General features: G+C 42.1%; 1 protein-coding gene and 7 non-coding genes across 9 annotated transcripts in view; all 8 read left to right on the forward strand.

The window, feature by feature from the left end:
* Window positions 1-8,202, forward strand: part of zfpm1 (zinc finger protein, FOG family member 1) — a 75,630-nt gene extending 67,428 nt beyond the window's left edge. Inside the window, exons 5-10 of one of the 2 annotated variants that reach the window (XM_037254650.1) lie at window positions 619-721; window positions 922-1,167; window positions 1,514-1,750; window positions 1,840-2,082; window positions 3,169-5,646; window positions 5,738-8,202. In XM_037254650.1, coding sequence (XP_037110545.1) covers window positions 619-721; window positions 922-1,167; window positions 1,514-1,750; window positions 1,840-2,082; window positions 3,169-5,646; window positions 5,738-5,799 — 3,369 coding nt within the window. In that variant the 3' untranslated portion in view covers window positions 5,800-8,202. Of the gene's footprint in view, window positions 1-618; window positions 722-921; window positions 1,168-1,513; window positions 1,751-1,839; window positions 2,083-3,168 lie in introns of both variants that reach the window. The other variant, XM_037254649.1, reaches the window with a different exon arrangement.
* A 1,263-nt stretch (window positions 8,203-9,465) lies between these two features.
* Window positions 9,466-9,539, forward strand: trnai-aau. The gene has a single exon. It is a non-coding gene; the product is annotated as a tRNA-Ile (tRNA).
* Window positions 9,540-9,763: 224 nt separating this feature from the next.
* On the forward strand, window positions 9,764-9,837 carry trnai-aau. The gene has a single exon. It is a non-coding gene; the product is annotated as a tRNA-Ile (tRNA).
* A 246-nt stretch (window positions 9,838-10,083) lies between these two features.
* On the forward strand, window positions 10,084-10,157 carry trnai-aau. The gene has a single exon. It is a non-coding gene; the product is annotated as a tRNA-Ile (tRNA).
* A 246-nt stretch (window positions 10,158-10,403) lies between these two features.
* Window positions 10,404-10,477, forward strand: trnai-aau. Its single transcript has one exon. It is a non-coding gene; the product is annotated as a tRNA-Ile (tRNA).
* A 250-nt stretch (window positions 10,478-10,727) lies between these two features.
* Window positions 10,728-10,801, forward strand: trnai-aau. The gene has a single exon. It is a non-coding gene; the product is annotated as a tRNA-Ile (tRNA).
* A 246-nt stretch (window positions 10,802-11,047) lies between these two features.
* Window positions 11,048-11,121, forward strand: trnai-aau. The gene has a single exon. It is a non-coding gene; the product is annotated as a tRNA-Ile (tRNA).
* Window positions 11,122-11,366: 245 nt separating this feature from the next.
* On the forward strand, window positions 11,367-11,440 carry trnai-aau. Its single transcript has one exon. It is a non-coding gene; the product is annotated as a tRNA-Ile (tRNA).
* The last annotated feature ends 13,184 nt before the right edge of the window (window positions 11,441-24,624 follow it).

Consider the following 24,624-nt stretch of genomic DNA (forward strand, 5'->3'; position numbering starts at 1 on the left):
CTTTAAAAAGTCTTGCCTGTACCAATTTTCTGATTTCCAAACGTCTGGTCTTTGTTTACACCGGAACAGTCCATCGGCTCGCTCCGTAGTCTGTGACCTGCTCGCCGAACCGCCTCTGTACCGGTTCATGGACCCTGTGGAGTTTTTTATGTTTTGAGTGTCCTTCTGGGTGTTAGAGGGGGCTTTGTGGCGGACCTCAGGACCAGGCCTCTCACCCAGCAGGCCTGCAGTTAGGCGTGTGTCCTTTGTTACATCATATTGTCTTTGTAGGTTTGATGGCTTGTGTCTTGTTTGAGTTGTTGGCAATCAGTCGTGGAATGAAAACGTGTTCTTAACTTCTGCCACATCGTAACATTGAATCCCTGCTGCCCCCAACTGGCTATTAAACATAACTGCATGTGTGCTATTTATTTATTTTTTATTTCATTTAATGAATGACTGCACGGATGAACAAAAGTGCACTGTTGTTCTCTTAAGAGCATAATTGCTGAATCAGCATCAGTTCCACCGTTTCCATAAGGATTAGTGAAAGTGATGATGATTCTAAGAATTGAAGTTAAGGAGATTTGTGTGTTCAGCTCTTATATTTTGCTGTGCCTCTGTATTTTTTTTATGTAGAATTCCAATTGGACCTTGGTGTGTGATGATCCAGATTGTTGGATAAGAAGTCTTGCGTTGACCACGAATCCATCAGAGTCCAACTGTACTATCTACAGCCAAGGTGAGATTGGCAACAGAGATATTGCTGTGCCCAACTCGTCTCACAATTTGACTTTTAGCCTGAAGAGCTCCACCGCATGTCATATATTAATGAAATGATAATATGAAGTTTATCAAATTTAGATGCAGTTTATCATGATTAAAATTGCTTTAAAATGTGTCCCAGTTATTTACTCATATCCTGACCCTATGTGTTTTTAGGTGAAGAGTTATTCTGCAAGGTGACCAGAGACATTTTTGTAGAAGAAAGACTCCTGGCTACTCCGCTGCTTCCTCCAAAACCATCCTCCCCTGTCGCCAGGGCTTCCCCTCTTCCCAACATTATAACCCCGAAAACATTGGTGGCAAAAGAGGAGCCACTGTATCCTGCTGCTCTTCACACAGACATCCAGCTCCTCCCACAGCAAGCAGGCATGGCTGCAATCTTGGCTACTGCTGTTGTCAATAGTAAGTTTTTAAAATAAGTAGATATTGCAATCACCTTCCCAGAAATGTAATAACATTCTAATGTTTCACATTCTGCAATGGGAGTATTTAACAAGGATTTTTTTTTAACTACCTGTAGTAATGTTGACTTTAGCCACATGATGGCAATGCGGCTCTTTAGCAGCAACTATCAAGTACTCGATGACTGTTATGCTTGACAATAGTGCTGCCCTGTCTGGCTGTTGCACACTGTATATGTCGCTAAAGTTAGCTTTGTAAAAATCAACACACCCAGCAAAACTATGGAAATAATGAAATTCAGTTTGTGCGTTGAATCAACTCGGCGTTGTGTTATCTGTGTGATCAGAGGACATTTTCCCGTGCAAAGACTGTGGGATTTGGTACAGAAGTGAAAGGAACCTGCAAGCCCACCTCATGTACTACTGTGCCAGCCGGCAGAAACAGCCAGCCGCGGCCTCATCTCCCGGACCACAAGACAAACCGAAGGAGTCCTATCCCAATGAACGCATCTGCCCCTTTCCTCAGTGTAACAAGAGCTGCCCAAGCGCAAGTTCACTGGAGATTCACATGCGTACACATAGCGGTGAGAACATTGCATTGTAGACGACACAGACTTTTAACCTCAGCGACATTTTTGTTTCCCTGACTCATTTCACTTTCTTCTTCCCACAGGGGAGCGTCCATTTGTCTGTCTCATCTGTCTGTCTGCCTTCACCACTAAAGCAAACTGTGAGCGCCATTTGAAAGTCCACACCGACACATTGAACGGCGTGTGCCACGGCTGTGGCTTTGTCTCCACGACGAGGGACATTCTCTACAGCCACTTGGTTACGAGCCACATGGTTTGCCAGCCCGGATCTCGTAGTGAGGTCTACTCTCCAGGACCGGGCCTTCCAAAGTTGCCCATGTCTACAGGTAAGTCCCAATGTAAATATGTCTTAAGACTCATTGAGTTCCATTATGAAGAAATTTCAACTCTTGTCAGAATCAAGCATTGTTTTATTTTCTGTGTGAAAATGATAGCAAGCATACGTTGTATCTGAATACATCCAGCAGTTGCAGAGTAGCAATATTGATTTTAACATCTTATAGCGATTCCCAGTTCAGCCCAAAATTATTCTACGCACGTATCGACAGCCAATCAAAGGGAATTTGATCACTTGTTACTTTCTACCGTAAATAAAACACGCCGTATATTTTCATATATAAGTCAGTATTTCGACCGCACCTCTACAAAATGCTTCGTTGACTGTTACAAAAAAGCTTTTGACTGTTCATTTTAAGAAAGGAAGATGTGAGCAGGAGAGAAACTTTAATAGCTCAGGCAACTTGGATAATTATCAAGCCCTTACTTGACAGTTAGTCTGCCAAAATACCACTAAATCTTCTCCCCAATTGGAGCCACATGCCTGACGTCATGGCACGGCACGGCCGCTCTTGAATAGAAGGTTTTCTAATTCTCGGCACCTCGCCGCCCCTTACCACATATGCAATGAATGGGTTTGACGACGCCACGCTGCGCCCTGCTCAATGCGGTGTGAAAAGGAAGCCTTTCTCCTACGTATCGAAACAACAAAGCCTCAGTTACCCGCTTTATTTTGAATACTCAAGTCTGCTGTAATAAATAACAATAAAAGAGTGAACTATTTGATCGCAGTTGGCAGAGGCATTCTTTACAGTCTTGACATCAACTGCAGGAAGTGCAAACAAAAGTTCAGAACAATCAGCAATGGATTGAATGATCATTTTCCCCATCATCCATTTTCAACACCTCTTATTCTGTCATGGGGGGTGCTGTTCTTGACACGTAATTAATCAAGTCAAGGCTCTTGTACGCTAACCTTTGCTTCCGACATTCACTTGTAAAGTGTGGGTTGCAATTAAAAGCTATTTAATGTAAACCTGTCGGTTTTGTTTTACGTTTCTAAATGAAGTCACCAAATGAAAACAGTACAATGATTTGCAGTGTGAAGACTAGTGACTACTGTTTTATTTGATCAGTTCTCAGCCCAGGAGACTCTGGAGTGGTTCTGAAGTGTCAAGTTTGCGGCCACAACGCTGATTCGCCTTCCCAGTTGCAGCAGCACGTACGAACCCACCTTGAAGTCAGAGTCCCCGCCGAAAGGAGTCCCACCCCTCGTCAAAGCACCCCGTCATCTGCCGATCAGCCGTCGACACCAGAGGGTGAGCCTCTAGGCTGTGTCCCAAATTCAGATTCCTCCAGCCCAGGTGCTCACGGAGGCTCTGCCACTCCACGTGGATGCAGTCCACCAGATGACCTAACCACCACCCTCCGAATCAAAGAAGAGCCTCATTCAGAATCGGAGGCGGAAGACCACCAGATGGACTTTAAAGAGGACGGTGAGGAGGCTGACAAGAAAGTAGAGATGACAAAGGAGAAGCAAACGACCACCTCTATTTGTCAGACGTCAAAGAGTCCTGCCACCACAGCGGTAAAAGCGGAACCAACGAGTCCCACTCCTGGTTGTAGCCCAAGTCACATAGGTGGTGCTGGCTCCGTTTTCCCCGGTGGATCAATGTTTTTGCCTCAGTACATGTTTAACCCCGAAACAGCCATTTTGCCTCAGGCCTCCGAGATCCTGGCGAAAATGTCTGAGATGGTTCACAGCCGTCTGAAGCAGGGCCAGGCAATTCCTCAGACTAACGCAGCCACTTTCTTCCCCTCTGCGCCGACTGTACCAACAGCCGCAGAAACACCACCTCTAAAAGGCACCACCTGCTTTGAGTGTGACATTACATTCAACAATATCAACAATTTCTATGCACACAAGAGGCTTTACTGCTCTAGCAGGCACCACGGAGAAGGTGCAACCTCAGCTTCAGGCCCTGGATCAGCAAGAGATACTTCCCCAGCCACTGTGCCGTCCAGCAAGGTACAAGATTCATCAGCATCTCCTCAAGACGGAGCAGTGAGCAGAGCAGCTTCCGCCTCTCCCTCTGAATCCGAACCTGCTGCAGATAGCGGAGCAACAGAAACCAAGAGAGTGTCGGTGAAGACCGAAACTCCTACAGGCCGGGAAGGAATATCATCCTCGTCGGAAGGCGAGGGAGTAGGCAGTAGAGGAGGACGAGCGAGTGAAGGTAGCCAGAGCCCCGCCAGCGGGTCTGCTGAAGATCTGGAAGATGATCCCAACAGAACCTTTTGTGTGGCCTGCAATATTCGCTTCACCCGTCACGAAAACTACACCGTTCACAAACGCTTCTACTGTGCATCGCGCCATGACCCGTCCAATCATCGAGCCGTACACACGGCAAAGGGAACCACCACCACAGCAGCCTTTCATCCTCAGCCCATTCGTACACGCAAAAGGAAGAAGATGTATGAAATTCATATGGCGCGAACAGAAGCCTTAGCGGCCGCCGCCGCCGCTGCCACGGTTGCCGCTGCCACGGTTGCCGCTGCCGCGTCTGCGCCCTCTCCTTCCGTACTTGGCCTGGCAGTGAAGCAAGAGGTTTCTCCTACTGCCGCAGGCTGCTCTAGCCCAGAAGGCGACGGTCCGATTGATCTGAGCAAGAGGCCCCGCCTCCAAGAAGTTCCTCATCACGGTACCAGCAGTATTCTTCCTGCCTTGCCGCTCACCGATTACCATAAGTGCACCGCCTGCAGTATCAGCTTCAATAGCATTGAGAATTACTTGGCTCACAAGACCTACTATTGCCCTGCCACCACCCTCCAACAGCAAAGCTTACAGCTTCACAGGCTGAAAAGATCAGCTTCTACGTCGCCGAAAAGCAGGTCTCACCAGGATCGCCAAGATCTCCTTCAGCCCGTGGAAGCCAAAGTACTCCCCGCAGATTGGATGACACAGGCACAAGGCTCATCAACCAGTCCTCACACCTCAGCCTTAAGTGCCTCTGATGCCACACCTCCCCCTGATGCAACAAGCAGACAGGCGGCCACCCCAGGTGCAGGTGCCACAGGCGTTTGCATGGCTTCTTCTCAGATGGTCTGTCCATATTGTCCTAACAAGTCCATCACATGTGACCTAATGGAGCACTTCAAGACTGTCCATGGCTTGGTTGTTTCTATTCAGTCGCCCCAAGAGGCTCAACCCCAGCCAGGCAGCAGAGTTAGTCCCAGCCCGAGCCTTAGTCCCAGAGACGGAGTCACAGCCACCAACTCAACGAGCCCGCCGAGCGCCCCCTCAAAATTGCTCCCTCGCATTCACAGAGATACTATTAATGGGCAGGGAAGGAGTGACGCCACTTCTCCGTGCTCCCCTCCGATAAACGGCAGCCCATCAGGTGAGGGGCGATCGTCGTCAGCGAGTCCACCTCAACCCGTTTCCCCCTCAAGGGCTCCTCCCCCTCTGACTTTGTCACCTGTGCCTGATCACCGAAGAGAAACCGTGGGGCTGTCCCTCCCCCCTGGTAAGACTTCACCAACCGTTGCCTCGCGTCACCTCCCTGCACCCAACCCCGGTCCCAAAAGCCCAGTCGTGTCCCCGGTCCAGAACGGTAACTCCCGCTACTGTAGGCTGTGCAATATTAAGTTCAGCAGTCTCTCGACATTCATAGCTCACAAAAAATATTACTGTTCCTCCCACAGCGCTGAACATGTCAAGTGAGCTGAGCAATTGCCATCATCCTCTTTCTCCTTCCCTTCATTAATCTGACTGAGCAGATGCAAGTCCTCACTCAGCTCCAAGAAGGTCCCATGCACCCTTTGTGCTGTCAGTCCTTGCTAAAGTGGCACTCAACTGGCATGACATTAATCCCAATGAAAGGCTGTTACTCATCGGCAGGGCCCGGTCGGTGTCCATTTGCTCCTGAGCACAATTTGCCAGTGATGTTACTCACTGATTATTCCTCTCTCGTGGGTCAACAACACTGTGAGCTGAGAGGGATCCTACCCGTATGACTACCTGCACACTAAAGTGTGCCTCGTCCCCTAGGTCACTTTCTTGTCCCAAATTAAACACCAACCACTTGTCAATATTTTGCATCGTGGGACGTTAAAAGGTCCTATGTGAACAACCTCATTCTGTCTCGGTTGAACTGAGTTGTTGATGAGCAGTAATTACGTCGACAGGCGATCGTAGAGTTTTGCAAATCTCCAGTCTTTTCACCTCGGTCCAGACCTAAACAGAGGAATAATCTCTTGTATAGAAAAGACTTGATCATGTAATTTTATTATCTGTGCATAGTCGATGATGTCTAAAAAGAATTCTATAATACATTTTGGTTTCAACACTGGCTCTTTTATGCTTACTAGAAGAAGCTAAGGCATTTTTGTTAAGAAAAAAAGAAAATAAATGTGGTATGTAATGTTACTAATTAGTGAAGGATATTTCAAATTGATCTTTTTTTCTTTCGTACAAGCATTTTTTTTTATTTCTCTTCAAACGCAAGGGAGAGACAAATGTGAAATATTTATCTTCTAGTCCTCACTGATTTCATGTCAACAGAAAACTACCTACATATTGTGTATTTTTATTTGTTATTTGCTTTATCTTCATGCTGTTAGAAGGAACTGTGTGGCTCTCGGTGTGTTGAAGTGGTTTTGTGTAGATATCGGTCTTCTCCATGGGACTACACTGAATTTTCTTATTGTATAACCATTTTTCTTCTGCGTTTGTAGTCTATGCGATGGTGACATTAACATTAGATTGATTTCATATTTAATTGATTGAATCTACTGTTGGATGAGCAGCACAACGTGATCCAATCGTCAATCAAGGCTTCGGAAAATATATTTTGGACACAGCTGCTTGTATACTGTGATAGCAATGAAGTCACCTTCCAAACTGAAGCGATACAACATCTTTAATTTCATTCTGGCTTTATTGACATGCTTTCTTTTTTCTTTGTCCTCTAAGTGTAAGATGAAGTGTTTGACATCCCCCCATGCCATTCAATCAATATACATTCTAAAATGCTTTTCATTATGGTGATTGTTTGTCGTGGGCAAAGACACTGTCATGTTTCTTTACAGCACGGCCAGCACCTCATTGCACTAAAGGAAACACGTCATTTCATAACTTGTTGGGTGAGAGTCCATGTGACACTTTGATTTGTCATTTGTCGCACATGCAAATATAGAAGACCTCTTTTCATTTCATCAGATTCAAGCTCTAGTTGCAATTGCAAAAGTCAGTAGTGTCGAATTTATATCTGTCCTGCAAGCATTTTTGACGATCATGACCAAAAAGAAATTGTATTGGAGGTGTTAGAAAGCCAATTGTCCTACAACACAAAGTCCCCTACATTTTTCTCATCACCAGTGTTAGCATTATCACGACCTCGTCAGACATTCCGATTTCAAGGAACAACATTCAATAATGTATGCGTCACGTGTCTGTGCAGCCCACTCTCATTTTTTACACTGAATAAATCCAAAGCTGCTAGATGTTCCATATAGCTCAGATGGTTGCCACTCACTTAAATAAACACAATATTTCAAACAACCTTGTGGACAACAGCTTCTGCTTAATCCTATGAAATCACAGCTGCATTTTAAAAACATGACATAATGTCTGTAGGTTATATGCGATGATGGTGTGAGTCTAAAACCGCAGCCCAATTTTAATCATGTTTCCACCAATTTTCTCTTTTGCTGCAATTCATCCGACACATTTGATTTAATAGAGTCTTGATGTAAAGCCCAACCAAATTTGTAATTGATTATTGGACATCTTTTTACATTGATACATTATCTTCACTAAAATAGTTTACAGTTGCAGAGAGGGCGCAGAGTCAGAATCTTGTCAACTGCTGGAATTTTATTTTATTGTGTTGGTCTTTTCCCATTTTATTGCACTGTGTTGTTGTTGTTTAAAATTTATTTTAGGGATTTTTCCTGTAACTGTATTTATTTTATACAGCACTTTTCCCTATCAAAAAAAGACTAATTCCTATTGAACTATGAAGGACCCTCCCACTTTATTTTTCCTCAGATTTAGAAAACCACAATGAATGTCAAAACCTCTATTTTTTATTTTCATATATTTCATTTCCTCTATAAGCTTGTCCAAACTATGCATGGGAAATAAAAAAAAGTTCTGAGACACATTATGGGAATGTACTTTGTTGTGACGTCTGCTCCTTTATGCACTTTTCATTTTGCTACTGAGTGGCACATCTTAAGGTTGGTGGATGACGCATTCAAACGTATGTATGATTACTCACAGGTGAATAGCTTCCTTTTAAACTAAAGCGTCGTCTTGATGATGGCCTGTGAAGCGACCTTGAATGACTCATCAGACTAGCTTTTAAAATTATGGATGATCGTCTATGAAGAGCGTTTTAAGTATTGAAAAGAATATGCCGGTACTCCCTTTATTTGACTGTTGCCAGGTAAATTAGACGCATCAGCAGACCATAAAGGCCAAATGTTTGACGCCAGTGTATTATTTGTCGAGCTTTTATTTTGAATTTAGCCTTTGCATCGGTGACGTGTTACGTAAACGACGGCACGTAAATTGTCACCCGAGGCATAAAATATCCTCTGCCATTTTTTTTTAGGTGAATTACTGAAAAAGTCTTAGGAGTATTGTAAGGCGGAAGAGGGAAATAAAACAAGTGAGGGTACTGTGGGCTTATGTGAAGTCCCTGTATGTCGTAAAAAGTCCTGTTATATGAGATGCTTCAGTTGAGAAGTTCCAGGACCCACTTAAAGAACTGAATATGAAAAATTGTACATGCAACACTTTGGGAATTACAATGTAGTTACTGCACAGCCTTTTGGCATCAAATTCTCATCCATATCACAATAATTATCCTAATTTAATATAACATATTACTGAGAACTGGAATTGCTTGATCTAATGCTTTTTAGAAAAAATCTATTCACCTGGGAAGATTATCATATCTGAATGCATAGAAATCGCTTGATTTATAATGACACTTTTATCAACCATTTTGCATGTAAAGATTTATATACGATGAACAAATGGCAAAATGTTGTGCGTTGTGAGACAATTCAACAGAATTTGCATGTTTTCCCTATGCCTTCGAGCATTTCCTCCGGGTACTCAGGTTCCTTGCCACATTCCAAAGAAATGCACGGTAGGCCGATCGTGAGCACTCCAAAATTGTCCGGAAGTGCGAGTGTGAATATATGGTGCCCTGCAATTGGCTGGCGACCAGTTCCGGGTGTACACCTCCAACTGCCCTAAGACCTCTGGAATAGGCTCCAGTCACCAGTTCAGAAGATGACTTAAGCAATTGTTAACGATGAAAACGTCAGGGAATTGTACATAATCATTTGCACCAAAGAATTTGCAACCAAGGCAGGACTTTTGGGGACATTTGTTGACCAGATGCAAACTCAAATGTGGCCTGTTAGCGCAGTTGGTTAGAGCGTGGTGCTAATAACGCCAAGGTCATGGGTTCGACCCCCATATGGGCCACTGTCTTTGCTTATGTGTGCTGCTTGAGCTTTGCCAAAACTGAAATGCAGCAAAAGTCCTCGCTTGAACATACTGTTCTTAGTGGGTTGATATTTTCCATCACTGAGGTGTCATACATTGGATATGGTTTTATCTTCAGCAGACCCAAAGGAAATCGCGCGTCACTCCTCTCATTAAAAATGTTAGAAATTTTAAACCAATTGACCAGATTCAGACTAACCTGTGGCCTGTTAGCTCAGTTGGTTAGAGCGTGGTGCTAATAACGCCAAGGTCATGGGTTCGACCCCCATATGGGCCACTGTCTTTGCTTATGTGTGCTGCTTGAGCTTTGCCAGAACTGAAATGCTGCAGAAGTCCTCGCTTGAACATACTGTTCTTAGTGGGTTGATATTTTCCATCACTGAGGTGTCATACATTGTACATGGTTTTATCTTCAGCAGACCCAAAGGAAATCGCGTGTCACTCCTCTCATTAAAAATGTTAGAATTCTAAACCAAGGCAGGACTTTTGGGGACATTTGTTGACCAGATGCAGACCAAACTGTGACCTGTTAGCTCAGTTGGTTAGAGGGTGGTGCTAATAACGCCAAGGTCATGGGTTAGACCCCCATATGGGCCACTGTTGTTTCTTATGTGTGCTGCTTGAGATTTGTCAGAACTGAAATGCTGCAAAAGTCCCCGCTTGAACATACTGTTCTTAGTAGGTTGATGTTGTCCGTCACTGAGGTGTCATACATTGTAGATGGTTTTATCTTCAGCAGACCCAAAGGAAATCCCTCGTCACTCCTCTCATTAATATGTTAGAATTTTTAAACCAAGGCAGGACTTTTGGGGACATTTGTTGACCAGATGCAAGCCAAAATGTGGCCTGTTAGCTCAGTTGGTTAGAGCGTGGTGCTAATAACGCCAAGGTCATGGGTTCGACCCCCATATAGGCCATTGTCTTTGCTTATGTGTGCTGCTTATGTGTGCTGCTTGAGCTCTGCCAGAACTGAAATGCTGCAAAAGTCCCTCGCTTGACCATTCTGTTCTTAGTGGGTTGATATTTTCCATCACTGAGGTGTCATACATTGTATGTGGTTTTATTTTCAGCAGACCCAAGGAAATCCCTCGTCACTCCTCTCATTAAAATCTTAAAGCAAGGCAGGACTTTTAGGGACATTTGTTGACCAGATGCAGATCAAAGTGTGGCCTGTTAGCTCAGTTGGTTAGAGCGTGGTGCTAATAACGCCAAGGTCATGGGTTCGACCCCCATATGGGCCACTGTTGTTATTTATGTGTGCTGCTAGAGCTATGTCAGAAGTGGAATGCTGCAAAAGTCCTTGCTTGAACATACTGTTCAAAGTGGGTTGATATTTTCCATCACTGAGGTGTCATACATTGTATATGGTTTTATCTTCAGCAGACCCAAAGGAAACCCCTCGTCACTCCTCTCATTAAAATGTTAGAATTTTTAAACCAAGGCAGGACTTTTGGGGACATTTGTTGACCAGATGCACATCAAACTGTGGCCTGTTAGCTCAGTTGGTTAGAGCGTGGTGCTAATAACGCCAAGGTCATGGGTTCGACCCCCATATGGGCCATTGTCGTTACTTATGTGTGCTGCTTGAGCTTTGCCAAAACTGAAACGCAGCAAAAGTCCTCGCTTGAACATAATGTTCAAAGTGGGTTGATATTTTCCATCACTGAGGTGTCATACATTGTATATGGTTTTATCTTCAGCAGACCCAAAGGAAACCCCTCGTCACTCCTCTCATTAAAATGTTAGAATTTTTAAAGCAAGGCCGGACTTTTGGGGATATTTGTTGACAGACGCAGACTAAATTGTGGCCTGTTAGCTCAGTTGGTTAGAACGTGGTGCTAATAACGACAAGGTCATGGGTTCGACCCCCATATGGGCCACTGTCTTTGCTTCTGTGTGCTGCTTGAGCTTTGCCAGAACTAAAATTCTGCAAAAGTCCTTGCTTGAACATACTTCTTCTTAGTGGGTTGATATTTTCCATCACTCAGGTGTCATACATTGTATATGGTTTTATCTTCAGCAGACCCAAAGCAAATCCCTTGTCACTCTTCTCATTAAAATGTTAGAATTTTTAAACCAAGGCAGGACTTTTGGGGACATTTGTTGACCAGACGCAGATGGCTGATCACCACCATCTGTCCCGTGTTACCCGCTGATTAGGGCGTGTAAATAGACGGCGATCATCGCCAGTCAATCTTTGCCGTTTTGTCTGCTTTGACACACGCACGCCTTCCAACTGATTCCCGTTTGTCTGATCCGCGCTTGCCCGCAGCGATGCACATTGCTCATAGGCACGGCCCGCGCTATCAGCGTGTATTTAAACGCCGTTCTCCCGTCACTTATAAACACGCAAAGTCGCCCCGCCGCGATAGGTGAAGCGCGAAGTGGTGAGGGATCACTGTATTGTATTGTAAGCCAAGATTCGAAATGGAGCGAAAGGTCACAAGGACGAAAATTGCCACTTTCAAAACACTAATGTTCACAAACAGAAATGAAAATCCCTCACTCATTCACTTTCACACCCAACAGCCTTCAACACAAATACACACACTTACTCACAGCATCCAACAGCAAGCTGCCATTGAGTTTGGACAATGACTATCGATGACAAAAGTGGTCAAGTGTGACAAGCCAATACCAGCTGTCCACTTGATCACTGAAGCATTGCTGTCGAGTGGAGTCTAGTGTGTGTGTGTGTGTGTGTGTGTGCGTATGTGTGTGTACTCACAAAGCAGAGTGCTGCAAAATAGAACTCCCTGTCCAACAATCTCAATAAACTGTAACCGTGAGTGAACCTTGAAGCTACTGAAGCGCATTTCGTTTTTAGCATTGTGTAGTTAGAAATAAATCCAATACAATAAATAAATGTGAGTAAACACACTTTATTATCAATAAATAGCATGTACCTGTAGCAAATCACTGCACATTGTCATGTGACTTTATCATTTACTTTACGACTTTTCACACCCTGGTAATGTGCACATTATTTACAAAATTGTATTTCGTGTGATTAATTACACAACCTAACCAATTGCCTATTCCATGCAATGCTGTTTTTTGCTTGTGCAAAACTGTCACGTCTCGTCCCCAGCCGTGTTACTATGTGTCTCTGTTGTCATGGTTTCTGTCTGTGTGCTCGCCCCTCCCCTCCTGTGTGCCCATGATTAGTTTGCTTCTTCTCACCTGCCTCTTGTTACCTGTCGTGTATATAAGTCCTGTCTGCCCCTCACGACCCTTCGGGTCATTGTGTGTGTGTTGTTGTTGTCTTGATGTATTTTGGTTCCTGTTGTCTTTTTGATTCACGAGGCTTTTGTTTCACGTCCCTGTCGGTCAGTCCTCTTGTTGTTTTGTTAAACCATGTCAGTTTGCCGAGTCTGTTAGTTTGTTCTCTCCAACAAACCCTGGTCCAAGCTACATTTCGTCGCCCTGGTCCAGCCGATCCATGACAAAAACATATTACCAACAGCAAAAAAGTAGGCTAATTTCAAGTAGTGTCACCACTACAGCTATTCAGAGTGACTTTTTTTTATTTTTTTTATTAGCAAGCATGTGGTCAGAAGTCATTGAGTTACTAAGTTGGCAAAACCGAAGACAAGTTTCTTCTCTTGTTCGCTTGCATTGCTGATGCACATGCATTTGATAATATAACCAAAGCATAGTTGACATTTTAGTTTGACTTACTAAAAACTGCAGAGATGGTGGACAGGCTGGTTGTAGTCAAAGAGCCTTACTTTGCCCAGATGTGTTGTAAATCTTCTCTATTCATCTATGAGGTCAGTGGGTCAGGAAAAAATATGAGCACCAAACAACAACCATTGGTGGTCATCTGAGAATCCCACTAAAATATTTGTGCACTGAATGTGTGCCTTTTCAATTCCATGAACTTAGCATTCACACAATATATGTGAGAAATGTAAAAAAGGAGATTTGCTGGAAGGAATGGGACTAGGTTAGTATGACAAAATTATAGGTACTAAATTGTTGCAACTAATATGGAGGCCTACTCTTCATGCATAAAAGCATGAATATGTCAGTTAAAACCATGGACAATTATGTTTTCATAATGAGTGGATTTTTAGGAGGCTTAAATTCTGCAGCCCATAATCATAGAGTATAGGAAAATTAATTTAAATTCCTAAAAAGGTTGCTAATTACCTTTTGGTGTTGGGCCTTGGTTGCTACATCAAGAGGTAAAGGACAAAAGCACTCATCAAAACACTTCAAGCTGTGACGGAGGAAGCTCAGAAAAAAAGATTTTCATTTTCACTCTGAAGGCTAGTTTTTATACTTGAAAAGGGTCCATCATAGTCACAAGCAAAGGACAATAAAACAGAAGAAAGAGCTGAAGGACAGGCAGAAATGTGCAGGCTGGAAATGTCATTGGAAAAGTTGACTGGAAGAGAGTAGACCAAGCAACTACATTTTGAAACGTCCAGGAAAAATAAGAAAAAGCAGTCTAAATCAACAGAATCAAAAATGGTTTCATGTAAGCCAAGGTTTAATACAGTGACACATTTTGTTTAATACCAACAGCATGAGAGTGAATACAGTTGTTTCTGTGCAGTAACAATTTACAGGCTGTCTAATATTGGCTGTAAAAGGGATTACAAGCAAAAGCAGGATTCACAAATTAAAAATTGTCATTGCCATTTAAGACATGATTTCCATAGTTGACTTGCTTAAAATCATATGCGTTCGAAATGTACAATAAAATAATATTTTTCAAGTTTTTAACACTCTTGCTGGCATGAATTTGGACAAATGTATTTATGTAATATTTTTGTCTTCGTTCACTGATCCAATCATTTCATTGAAATTTAGTTATTTTAAGTTTTAAAAAAGACTGGAGTTAAAAGTAGTTAAAATTACATAGAAATTAAAATTACATCGAAAAAATAATCTACTTGTACATGACCACATTACAGAGGGTACGTTTATAATTTATCTGATGCATCAAAATAAGAACGGCCGCACATCAGCTCAAGTTGCAGGCACAGCTGCTCTGAGAAACTGGGTGTGTAATTAGTCCACAGGGGCGGTACAGGGATACCTCACTTTGTGACATCACAAAGTGAGGCCTCGGTCATTCTCTTGAATCGGGCGGGGGTGGTGCTTAGCTGGAATGGTCCAAGTTGAGTAAAAGGAGATGTATTCATACATATTTTTACAATGAGTCATTCACTCACAAAACCTAGTACACTGTCTGAAAGGTAAAATGGGCAGAAGCGTGAGCTGAAAATGAAATTTAAAAAAATATCTACATTCTTGGACTAACAATTATTAACTGATATACGCAGACAGGAGACGGCTGGAGACGAGACGTGACACAGTATTGTAAATGACATCTTAATGTTTTTTACTGCTTCTGAAGTAAGACCAAGATTCCACAAAATGGAATTTAATTAATGCCGCCCTTGGGTATTGCTCCATGAACAAGTACCGTTCAGTTAGTTAGTCAGTGACCTTGTTTGATTGCCATCCATAAAAGGAATGTTGCCTCACCCGTTCCGAACGCCCACGTATACATACGTCTTGTTGCCTTGGAGATTTTAGATGTACAGTACATATCCAATTTTTAAGGCAGTTATGCGTATTTCCAAGTTCTGCCTTCTGATGTATTTTTATCGGTGTTAACAAGCATTATGTAGCCACCTTGGTGTTACAGATAGATGTTTTGACCCCCACCCACTGGCAGCCACGCATGCTTTGCAGTGTCACAGCAATCGCTTCTCTTCCAAATGTCAAACCCATCTGTTCCCACGTCCTATGTTGACGCATGCGGCTTGTACAAAAGGTGAAGGCATTTGCTGTTCTGTCAGCTGGAGCTTCGAGAATCAATAGTGGGCTCACATTTCGTTATTTGTCTGGAGACTAAATCATAAAGGAGAACAATATAGATGATTTGCAATTGCACCTAAATAATTTAGCGCATATTCATTTGAAATTAAATAAGGTTAACTTTTCGCTACCGGCATGATTGATGACACTTTTTTTTCTAAATGTTTCTTTTGCATGAGAGTAAACATTATTGGGATAAATATTCAATTCTTTTAAGATTTTTGTTGTATGCGTACTTTTGTGAAATTATTTGTACTGACCTGAACAAATACATTTTGAAGAATATTTACTTAACTCTGAAAATTCTTTAATTTTTTTTGTAAAACCAAATAATGCCCTGTTCAGTTTCATACCCTTTGTCAATGTTGGCTGAAAGTTTCTGCTCAATTAATCTCCTCTAACCTAAACATAGTGCTGTCCAGCCGGAAGGCTTTCTTTTTCATGACGTCACATTGAAGTAATTTCCCGCTAAACCATTCTTTGACACCAACCACAAAATGTTCATATTAGCTGCGTGTGAAGATCACCTCAGAATACAATATGCTGCAATATGATTGCAAAAAGACATATTGGGTCAGAATGTTACCTTGTCTGTTTTGTGTAGGAGTAATGCATTTGGCAATATGTTATTTAGGCTCCGAAACGATAAACTTAATAAATCCCCCTTATTCCTATGCCCCATGATCCTGATGAAATATGGGAGGAACTTCTGATATGTTTTATTTCTATGGGAACCCACTTTCAATGACAGTTACAGACTTTGCGGGAATGTCACCTGTTGCAACCTCTGAGAGAAAACATTTCAATCTCACTTCCTGCTAATCTTAGCGGGGGAGGAGGAAGACATAAAAAAAAGCGGCTGGCTCCAAGTTACAGTCACGTCTTACGACATTCTGAACTCTGCTGTTTCAGATGTGATGAATCTGAAAAGCTCTAAGGCGTATGTAATAAAGTTAATCGCTTTTTTTTTTTTAAAGAGGGTGGACAGCAGTCTTATTTAACTTGAAGTAGACATAACTGTTTGCAGCCAAACTACTTCCCACTGCCTGGTCACCGGGAGACTTAAATATAGACAAGCTTGACGTCACTCGATATCATAAAACTACAATCATTCTTCAAAGTTCATGTGAACAAAAACGCTAGTTCCTGTCCATAAAATCTAAAAACACTCGCATTGAACTCTGTGCTTGCTCGCTCTCTCCAGCTTAGTTTTGTAGCAATAATTTCAGAAGTTGACAAATAGTAAAGTCTCCCACACACATTAAACAATGCTCGATGTTATTGTGGCACTCATGGTGACTCTGCTCCGGTGGTTTAATGCAAGCACATTAGCACAAAATTCAGTGCGAGTGTTGCGTCGTATCTTCGTCCATGAAAGGAAAAGCAGGACGTGTACAATGTCGAGGTGGTCTTTTTCAAACCACTCTCAGCCTAATTTGTTCCTTATTCCCGGGTAGAAGATTGACTCTTTGGAGGCTGAAAACAGCACCTTTTTCCTCGCCCGGCAAGGCCACTTATAAGCAATGTACTTGTCATGCCACATTCATTCTTCTGTTTGTTAGTACAACCGCCAGCAGCAAAGCAGGACATGTCCCAAGGTGTGAGAGACAATTTTCAATGCCGTCCCGTGAAGTGGAACCAATGGGAGCAATTGGCTGGACGTTCCTCCCACATTCGTTCCCTCAAGACAGAGCTCCGGAAAAAGGTAGATACAATTAATCTAGTATTTATATATTGACTGAATATTTGAGCTCAAAACCAGTTGTTGGTTGCCTTCTAATGCATAAAACTCGATCCATAAAGACATCGCCGAGAGAGGTTGGTGTGGATGAACTTGACTGTAATGCCCAAAGTCATGCCCTCAACCTGAGAGTACACCTTTGTGATGAATGTCCAATATCAGTGTGTGATTTCCCACATCAGCGGGTAAAAACCATCATAAAATACATTAAGACAGTTCCTGAAACAATACCGTGGCAATTACTTTGAATAACACACCCGCCCCTCTTTTTTTTTTTTCTGATAAACTCTAACGGTTGTCTACTAATGCTATCTCCCTGTTCCGGTCATTATTTTGACCGGTGAGTATTTTGTTTGTTGAAAGTAGCCCAGACCTGAAAATCCACCAATGGAGACTGAATCTGAAATATCACGACACGCCACTTGTCTCATGGGTATTCACGCGTTTGTATGCAAGGGAATGACTTCACTTTGCTTCAAGTGGACAAGAGTGAGGAGCACTTCCCCGTTGAGAATGTTTACGCATCGCCAGTCAATTTTGTCACCGACCGTGGTTATGTTGGCAGCTATCTTGGTTGACACAGTTGTGAACAATTCAGTTCACTCACAAGATAGCCAGTAAGAAAGTTCGCTGTGTCGTTGTATGTTTTGCAGACCCCAAGGCTATTCACGACCTTTACATGCGTCAATATTTGGTTTAAAGTCAAAATTACAGTTTCGGAATCACTAACTCGTTTACATGCCTGAGCGACAGAGCTACTCCTACATTAAAATACCCCATTTGAAACTGTGACACACGTCAACATTATTACACAAATAGACCATTTCCGCTTGTTGCTTTCTACCATAAATAAAACACATTATAGTCATGTCACTCACCACGGAAATAATGCAGTAAATTTCCTCGTCACATAAAGAGGGGATTGGGATGACTATTTTATGAATCGAGGGACAAAGACGTAAGGATGCCCAGGGATGCAAAACTCGTGCCCATCTCTATAGTTTTATAGATGAACCCCAAAGTATTCTTTTGTGAAAACTCTATATACTAAAGAAAGTGGCAGAGGTGGGCACTTCAAATTTTGCCGCTCCGTCCCACGGCCCAAGACATGTGCCGACTTCCGTCCTCGTCCCTCCAATTCAGAATGCACAAGCATGCTTATTGAGAAACAGCCATGTCTCAACTGAGCTCCTCAGCACTGATTGAAAGTCTTTGGAAGTCAAAGCAGGACAAAAATCGATCCAACTGTGGCTCGTACGTCTTGAAATTTGTATCTTGACTCAAGGCACTCAAGGCACCTGAGTCTCTTCTTGCTGTGAGGTAACAATGCTGACCAGTCGTTCAGTTTTGTTCCATTAATTTCAAACACAACAGTCAAAATGGTGAAATGTTGAAGGTTAAAGATGCATGCTTGTTTTGTTGCACTTTCTGTCTGCCTCAGTTCCCCCTATTATAAGCCATTGTGGTAGATTTGACGCTGAATTGGATTTCATCTGGGCCATTTGTAGAATGGCTTTGCTATGTGATCAATCAGTGAGGCTTTCAAACCACTTCAGAGATAGCAATTCCACCCTGCATGCGCACTTGTGAAAGAGGAAAAAAGAATCCAAACACACAACTTGCAGTCTGCCAAAAACTGACGGTAGATTTATTGAGTTTAACAGGGATTTTAAACGCCGCAATGAGGCAATTACAACAGTCTTAATCACAGGTAAGCATTTCGAATTATTACGTGTCGATCGGATTTTGAATGAACGGCCACAGAGTTCACAGAGTAAGTTACCGTAGTAACTGACCCAGAGTTTAAGTTACCTCTCTTTCTGGAACTAACTCACTCATTTCAGGGTTAATTTACTCAGAGTTTTATTCAGAAGATTATATAGAGAATATAGAAATAATTAAAAATAGAATTTCATCTCTGCAGTCCAGTGCTGCCATTTGCTCAATCTTAAAAGCCATGACACAAGAGCCCTGGAGGCAAATATTATGTTTCTGTAGCATATTTATGCAAAATCTCATTTTATACTTCTTCAAATTGATGTTTATTAGTAGCACCTTTTAAGTCATAATCTGTTTTACTAGCTGTGTGAGTCCAGCTAATTCATGGTCAAAAGTACCATATGGAAATTAGATCGGTTTGCATCACAAGTCAATGCATTGGAATTCAAATCAGGATCTTTAAATGCGGGAGTAACTATGTCCGTTCAGATATTAAAACGGGTTATTCCAAATGTTTCAGAAACCACAATGCTAATGCATGTGAATGCATTTTCTAGACTTGTTATTCCTGCAACGATGTGCAGTTCTGTTTCGGCAGCCCTTAATGCATGTGAGTGAGAGAGAGAGAGAGAGAGAGAGAGAGAGAGAGAGAGAGAGAGAGAGAGAGAGAGAGAGAGAGAGAGAGAGAGAGAGAGAGAGAGAGAGAAGAGAGAGAGAGAGAGAGAGAGAGAGAGAGAGAGAGAGAGAGAGAGAGAGAGAGAGAGAGAGAGAGAGAGAGAGAGAGAGAGAGAGAGAGAGAGAGAGAGAGAGAGAGAGAGAGAGAGAGAGAGAGAGAGAGAGAGAGAGAGAGAGAGAGAGAGAGAGAGAGAGAGAGAGAGAGAGAGAGAGAGAGAGAGAGAGAGAGAGAGAGAGAGGAGAGAGAGAGAGAGAGAGAGAGAGAGAGAGAGAGAGAGAGAGAGAGAGAGAGAGAGAGAGAGAGAGAGAGAGAGAGAGAGAGAGAGAGAGAGAGAGAGAGAGAGAGAGAGAGAGAGAGAGAGAGAGAGAGAGAGAGAGAGAGAGAGAGAGAGAGAGAGAGAGAGAGAGAGAGAGAGAGAGAGAGAGAGAGAGAGAGAGCTGTTGTGGCAAGGCCTGAGTGGCCAATTGAAAGAGATGGTAACAAATTGCACATGCATTAAAGAAAAAGCCAAGATGATTGAGCTGCTTTTATCTAGTGAGTTTCCAGGGAGACCTGAGAAAACTTGATTCACGTTTAACTGTTCAAATTATCTACTAGTGGTGGACCATAGTTGCGGGTTCGATTCCACCTTACCTCCCACATTCCATAAACATGTTTTAGGCCAATTCAGCGCTTCAAATTGCCCATAGGTGTGAGTGTGAGTGCGAATGGTTGTTTGTCTCTGTGTGCCCTGCGATCGGCTGGCAACCGGTTCAGGGTGTCCCCCGCCTACTGCCCGTTGACGGCTGGGATAGGCTCCAGCACTCCCGCGACCCCCGTGGGGACTAAGCGGTTCAGAAAATGGATGGATGGATGGATGGATGGATGTTTTAGGCCAATTCAGCGCTTCAAATTGCCCATAGGTGTGAGTGTGAGTGCGAATGGTTGTTTGTCTATGTGTGCCCTGCAATTGTCTAGCAACCAGTTCAGGGTGTCCCCTGCCTACTGCTCGACTCCAGCCCGAGACCCACGTGGTGACAAGCGGCACAGATAATGGATGGATACTGGTCGCCAGCCAGTTGCAGGGCACGTACTATAAAGATCTGGTCTTCTAGTCATGGCCCATTTTTGACGTGTTTTCCTTTTTCAGATTCCTGTGTGCCCGCTGACCTTTACTTGGTTATGTGCTTACCCATTTATATGGTACCATTATGTGGTGACCAAATAAATGTCATAGTTGTTTGGTTGTCACATTGTTCCGCCTCGATTTCGTTGACACCTCGTATGTCGCTTCACCTCCTGTGCAAAGGATTACCGTCAAAAAGGTAATCCTTGCTTTCATTTCATTCCTCCGCACTTTGCCACTCTTGTTTCTGGCGTTTCCAAACTTCTATTGCAGCATGCAGGCTGACTTCAAGGCCCCAATTTGGGTTCCGTAGTATCTTGAGAGACGAGTTCCAGTTTAGTGGCTATCCAAGGATCCTCCGCAAATTGCCTGTCCAGAACTGTTCCGCCAGTGACCCTTTTTGTTCACAGGTCCTGAAGTTGCATTCTGACCCCGCTCTAGTGGCACACATCCTTTCTCAATTTGGTTCAACTATCTAGAATTGATGTACGTGGGTTCAGAGGACCAACAAGATCAAGCACTGCCAGGTGGACAGCAGGCAAATATTTCACAACAGACACCGCACACATTGTAATTACATTACACAAATGTTGTCTTAGTCTTGGGTGATATTTTGCCTTTGAAATCATCATATTTGTCAATACTTGTAATGAGGGTGACAGCTGGCGCCTTCACAGATCCAAAGAGAACGATATCATAGTCGCAGTGCTCGTCCTGACAGGATGTGACTCATGGAAAAAGAATCTTAAATGCCACTGATGATTGAAGCAGAATCAGAGTGTATTTATGACGCTTTATAGAAGGTCCGATTTTGCAAATCTGCGCTAAGGAAGTGACTCATCAAAGATGCACGCTGTGCGCTGCTCAGATGTTGATTTTTCAGTGCCAGTTCACAGATAAGTGTATGGTTAAAAAAGGGCACAGAGTATCATGTTTAACCAAAAGGGAGAAAAAAAGCAGCATGAATTTGTTGCCATAGGACAAGATTTGTTAAGAACCTTGCTCATCAAGCATTTGTCACTTTTGAATCTGGCTCAGTGAGGAGATGAGATATGCTTCTTTATCATTGAGTTGACACACAATGTTTGAATGAATATTGAAGACTTCTGGTGTGAAGAAGTCTAAACTGCCTCTTAGCATACTCAATAATCAGTCAATATTTCCTTCCGGAGCGGTCGGTGTCTCTCCCAACAAGGAGTCCGTCAGCACCGGCGTCAGCACTGATGCATTACTGACTCAGCAGTGTACCAGTTTATTCAGTGAGCCAATTCATACTTGTGATCATATAACACTTGTCATTTTCTTTTTTTAGGTTCTACATCCTCTGAGAAATTCAGACCAGCTCCATCCAGCAATATCGCCAGCAAACCTGTTCAGAAAGCCCCATTGGTGTTTTTCACCTGAAATCTTTGCAATAAATCTAAATAAATAAATGTTTTCCATGTCTCCCTGCTGCAACAGACCTGATTCAGGTTCTGATTTGTGTGCATTTTATTTCATAGAAATCGGATAAAACTGATGATTAACAATAACTTCTTGGTTTTCAAAGGTGCTCACAAGAATGTGAATAATGCGAAACAAAACACGCCCCATTTACTTTAAGCTGAATGTCAAGAAAATAAGTGTGACTGAAAAATGGAATTAAACATAGAATGGCAACATATTTAAATGTAAGACGAATCAAACCGAAGAGTAATTTATTTTTTACGTAAATCTAAGGGCACCTGAGACTAGAATGTCATTTTTACTGGAGGTTATTTCACTGTCATTTGCACAAGATAAGGAAATGACTTCAACCCTTGAGATAAGAATTTTAAGGAAAATCTGAGATCGAATTGATGCCATGAATTCAACATTTGGTTCAATCATCTTTGACAAATAACCTTTTTACCCTCTTGCCACTGGAATTTAGGTAGTGTGATGGCTATTACGCCCAAGAGTTTCATCCCCGCCCCCCAGAAAGATTGATTTTCAACAACACAGACCAAACAAGACTAATACGACAATAGAATGCTGTGGGATGGAATTCTAATAAGGAATAGATTACATCTGGGTTGACATGTGTGTGTTTGTGGGGAGGGGGATATTTGTTGCTATTAGGGCTACTCTCACTCATCTGTTGCTCTCTGCACATCTCCTTGTCACAGACAAAATCTCATCCCTCCAGACTGCAGTTAAAGCCGAGAACACAGAGTGGAAGAAAACACACTTAGCTTTTAGATGAGATATTTTGATTCACAAGGAACAGACGTGACCTTGGGTTCATATGCATATGGAAATGAAATCGTTTACAGGAATAATAAACGTTTCATGGACTGCATGCTTGACTCATTGGCAATTTTTGATGTATTCATCTTTGAGGTTCGCATAGTTTTTGCATCCATACAACGAAACCACATTTTAACCGTATATAGTCACAGGTCAATGTTACAACTGACATGAATAGAATTAGAGTGGAGATTAAACATTGCATACATATCAGTGCCTAGGTGAGAAACGCATAAATTTTGCTTGCCTGCAAATAACAGCTATGAAAGTCAAAACACAGGACTGCGTGGATGAATAACTAACAGTTTGATCAAAAGTGCAAATGATGTCTTGACTCATGTATTATTTATTTGCCGTATGTGTACATGTGTATGAATATTGTATGCTGATATGTGTGGCAATATTCAAGGAAGGTACTCTCTTTCATCTCATAGATAATTACTTAGAGATACAAGGTGCTAATTCATATAGATCCTCAGGGTTCACATACATAGTCCTTATGAACACAAGGAAGCCCAAAGGTCCACATGAGTAGCCTGCTCTAAAATATAGCTCATCAGTGATGGAACATTGTGATTTCCAATGAAAGTTGGAGAAAGGATCATTTGAAAATGTAATTAAGGATGTGTCATCATTTATTAAGAAATTATTGTTGCATGTTGTTACAACTGTTTCCTACCTTGTAAAATAATTCTTGAGAAAATAATATCAGTGTCTTCACATAGACAAACATAATTAATTATTACTAATTGCTCAAAGTTAATTTGAGCAAAAACTGGTAGCCTTACTCATTAATTGGGACTTCTGCATTTTTCTCTTGATAGCTTGAAGTATGTCAGTAAAAATTCATAAACCATGTCACATTAAAAACCACAGGGTTCAAAGAGTGGGAAAAATGCAACGACCTTTAGTCCAGAAAGCACGGTAATTATTTAGAAATGAGCTGTGACCAAAAGATGCTGTGCAAACAGAACTATTTATTCCCATTGATTAAGTGAAAATAATTTATGCACACTTATTCACTTATTACTTATTCACTTATTAAGTGAAAATAATTCATGCACAAATTACACAGTAAGAAGAGAGCAGAACAATAAGTACAATATTGGGAAAATATTTTACAAATGGACAAAAGATAAAACCCAAAATATTTAAATAAATTGCTGGCATTGGGTGGACTTTTCACTTTTCATCCAACTCCAATAATAATAATAATAATACTAATAATAATGATGATGATAATAATAAACACAGACAGGTAGACCAATACACCAAGGGTATAGATTTGTGGAAAAAAAAAAGGGAAATTTATCCAACTGTGACATGGGAAGTTCCAGCCCAACGCCAGCGGTATGCAATTACAACAGTGATACCATATACCATATAACAAAAGCAGCTTTCCAGGGCCGAATAAACACGGATAATGAAGTTTTAAAACTTTTAAATGATGTCAATAAAGCAAGGCAATACATATCACACAACAAGTAATTAGGTGCAACAGTTTGTTACACATATTGTGCACTTCTCTTCATAAAATATGTTAAAGTCTACTTTACATTTTTTCCTTCAAAACAAATTGCCAGACGAAGGAAGGAGCTGGTCGAAATACAGTCCGGGTCTCGGTCATAACTTTTAGTGACTGACTCAGAAAGACATACATTAAGAGGCCAATTTCAGAAGGCAGCCTTAAATTATCAACTGAACATAATGATCAATT

This window comes from Syngnathus acus, chromosome 6 (assembly GCF_901709675.1).
Source record: "Syngnathus acus chromosome 6, fSynAcu1.2, whole genome shotgun sequence".
In the NCBI taxonomy this organism is placed as follows: Eukaryota; Metazoa; Chordata; class Actinopteri; order Syngnathiformes; family Syngnathidae; genus Syngnathus; species Syngnathus acus.